The sequence below is a fragment of the Kryptolebias marmoratus genome, linkage group LG3 (genome assembly GCF_001649575.2).
Source record: "Kryptolebias marmoratus isolate JLee-2015 linkage group LG3, ASM164957v2, whole genome shotgun sequence".
In the NCBI taxonomy this organism is placed as follows: Eukaryota; Metazoa; Chordata; class Actinopteri; order Cyprinodontiformes; family Rivulidae; genus Kryptolebias; species Kryptolebias marmoratus.
In genome coordinates, this window is record NC_051432.1 from 5117886 (window position 1) to 5119960 (window position 2075).

The 2075-nt window shown below is 34.9% G+C and overlaps 1 protein-coding gene across 1 annotated transcript in view; it reads right to left on the bottom strand.

Moving 5' to 3' along the window:
• Positions 1-2074, bottom strand: part of wipf2a (WAS/WASL interacting protein family, member 2a) — a gene marked incomplete at its 5' end in the record, with an annotated part of 29864 nt that extends 27790 nt beyond the window's left edge. The window contains one exon of the mRNA XM_017430466.1: positions 2045-2074. Coding sequence (XP_017285955.1) covers positions 2045-2074 — 30 coding nt within the window. The remainder of the gene's footprint in view (positions 1-2044) is intronic.
• Between the last annotated feature and the right edge of the window lies 1 nt (position 2075).

The window sequence follows — 2075 nt, forward strand, 5'->3', positions numbered from 1 at the left end:
TATTCATCATAAGGGGTCTTTGGGCTGCACTTCGTCTGGCCCCTCACCTAGGACCTGTCTGCCTTGGGTGACCCTACTAGGGGCATGAAGCCCCTGACAGCATAGCTCCTAGGATCATTGGGACACTCAAACCCCTCCACCACGATAAGGTGGCAGCCCAGGGAGAAGCAACAAACATGAGGAAATATTCTTTAAAATCTTTTCTTATACTAGTGTAAAAAAAAAAACATTGGTTAGGACCTAAATTAGTTATCATGTATATAAATGATATTTGTTCTGTAAACATGTTTACAATGATGTTTGCAGAGAACTTATTTAGCTCAGAGGTAGATAGAAAAAAGAATGACAAAAACAAATAAGAAGTAAAAAAATTTTTAAAAAAACTGTAGAAACTGAACAGATTTTGGTTTGATGTTGTCTCTTAATGAAACAAGAAACCACTTGTACTGCAGATATCGAAAATATCTAAATGATCTGTTGTTATTCTGTGTAGAGTTACAAACAAAGCAAATTTTGATCCATTAATTAAATTTAAAAAAGAACGGTTAAAATAAATCCTTAAACCTCTTATAATGAACATAAAATCTCTTTGCTCCAGAGCTTTAAATTTTACAGATATTGTGAGTTTAAAAACAGTAGAAATTGTTTATTTTCTGTTGCAAACAATAGCCTTTCTAGTTTCTAGTCTTTTTTAACCCCAGGTGCCCTCCAAAGCTATACTGAGGCACACAGGAATCCCCCACCCCGTGTGAATTTATTTTATCACACTCATTTAATCCCCAGTGAGGAAATCCATTTTCTACATTTTACCCATTGCAGCTGGGAGGATAAGGGCCTTGCTCAGGGGCCCTACAGTGGGGCTAATGAGGATTGAAGCAGATGTGGGTGCCTCATCTTCCCCACCCAAATTTTGTGTCTGTCCTGGGATTCAAACCTATGACCTCCCGATCACAGGGTTAACCTCTGTGCCCCCCAATGAGATGAAATAACACCTCATTGTATCAGGGAGGAATCACATTTGAGATGCTTCCTAAATCAGTAAGAGATGTTGATGGTTTTCCAGCTGCAGATTGTAAAATGATTCATTGTTATAATTGAGTTATTTAGTACTTGACTAATTAGTGATACTATCAGAATAAAATAGAAATGCTTGTACTTTGTTGACCATCATTAGATTTTTTTCCCCAGTTAATTCTTGTCTTCGCTGACAGACACAGGGCCGCATGCCTCAGGACTCTAATCACCACCAGACCCAATCCTCCGACTGTGTTGTAATAAATAAATAGAAATAGAAATTTATGAAAAAAGAAAAAAATGTATATATTAATATATGATGATTTTATATCAGTTTTGTTGTGTTTAGATTTTTGCCACAAAGGTGTCTTGAGGGCAGTAAAATTAGGAGGGTACAAGGGTTAAAAAAGAGAACAATATCATTTATGAGGATTATTTATATTAACAAGCTGTCCAATTACAGTAAAACCAATGTCAAAAATAGATATGCTTAGCTTCTGGAAGTCAAATTATCAAATGTCTTAGCATTGAGCAGACTAAGAATTAATAAAAAACTGGTTTAAAAATACATTTAAAAGTTAAATATGAGTTATATTATATAGTGGTTTATTTGTGAAAAACTGACGTATTTAAAGACAGAAAAAAAAAACAGATTCAGTAAATAATTTCAGTCTTGAGGATTTCTGTGTGATTTTTGACTTTGATATGAAGTGGGAATTCCCATTTTTGGTTGTTTAGATTTGTATTTTCAATGTAATCATTCTTAATTGAGTATGTAATCAAAATAAACTAATTAATTCAAACAATCTCCTACTTTGTTTCTTCTGTTTTAAAAACATTAAAACAAGTTTAGGAATGATAACATGTACGAACACCTGACAGTGGGTGTGCCATTGAGATGTTGCTAAATATAAACTGACTGCTTAGAGAGATGAATCTGCTTTAAATTTCTACAGAAAAAAGACCCAAACTGTTTTCACCAATGCATCTATCATAGGTCCTCTGTGCTGTGTTCAGTCCAGTCACTAACCTGACTGAAACTTGGGGGAGGCGGGGGTCCG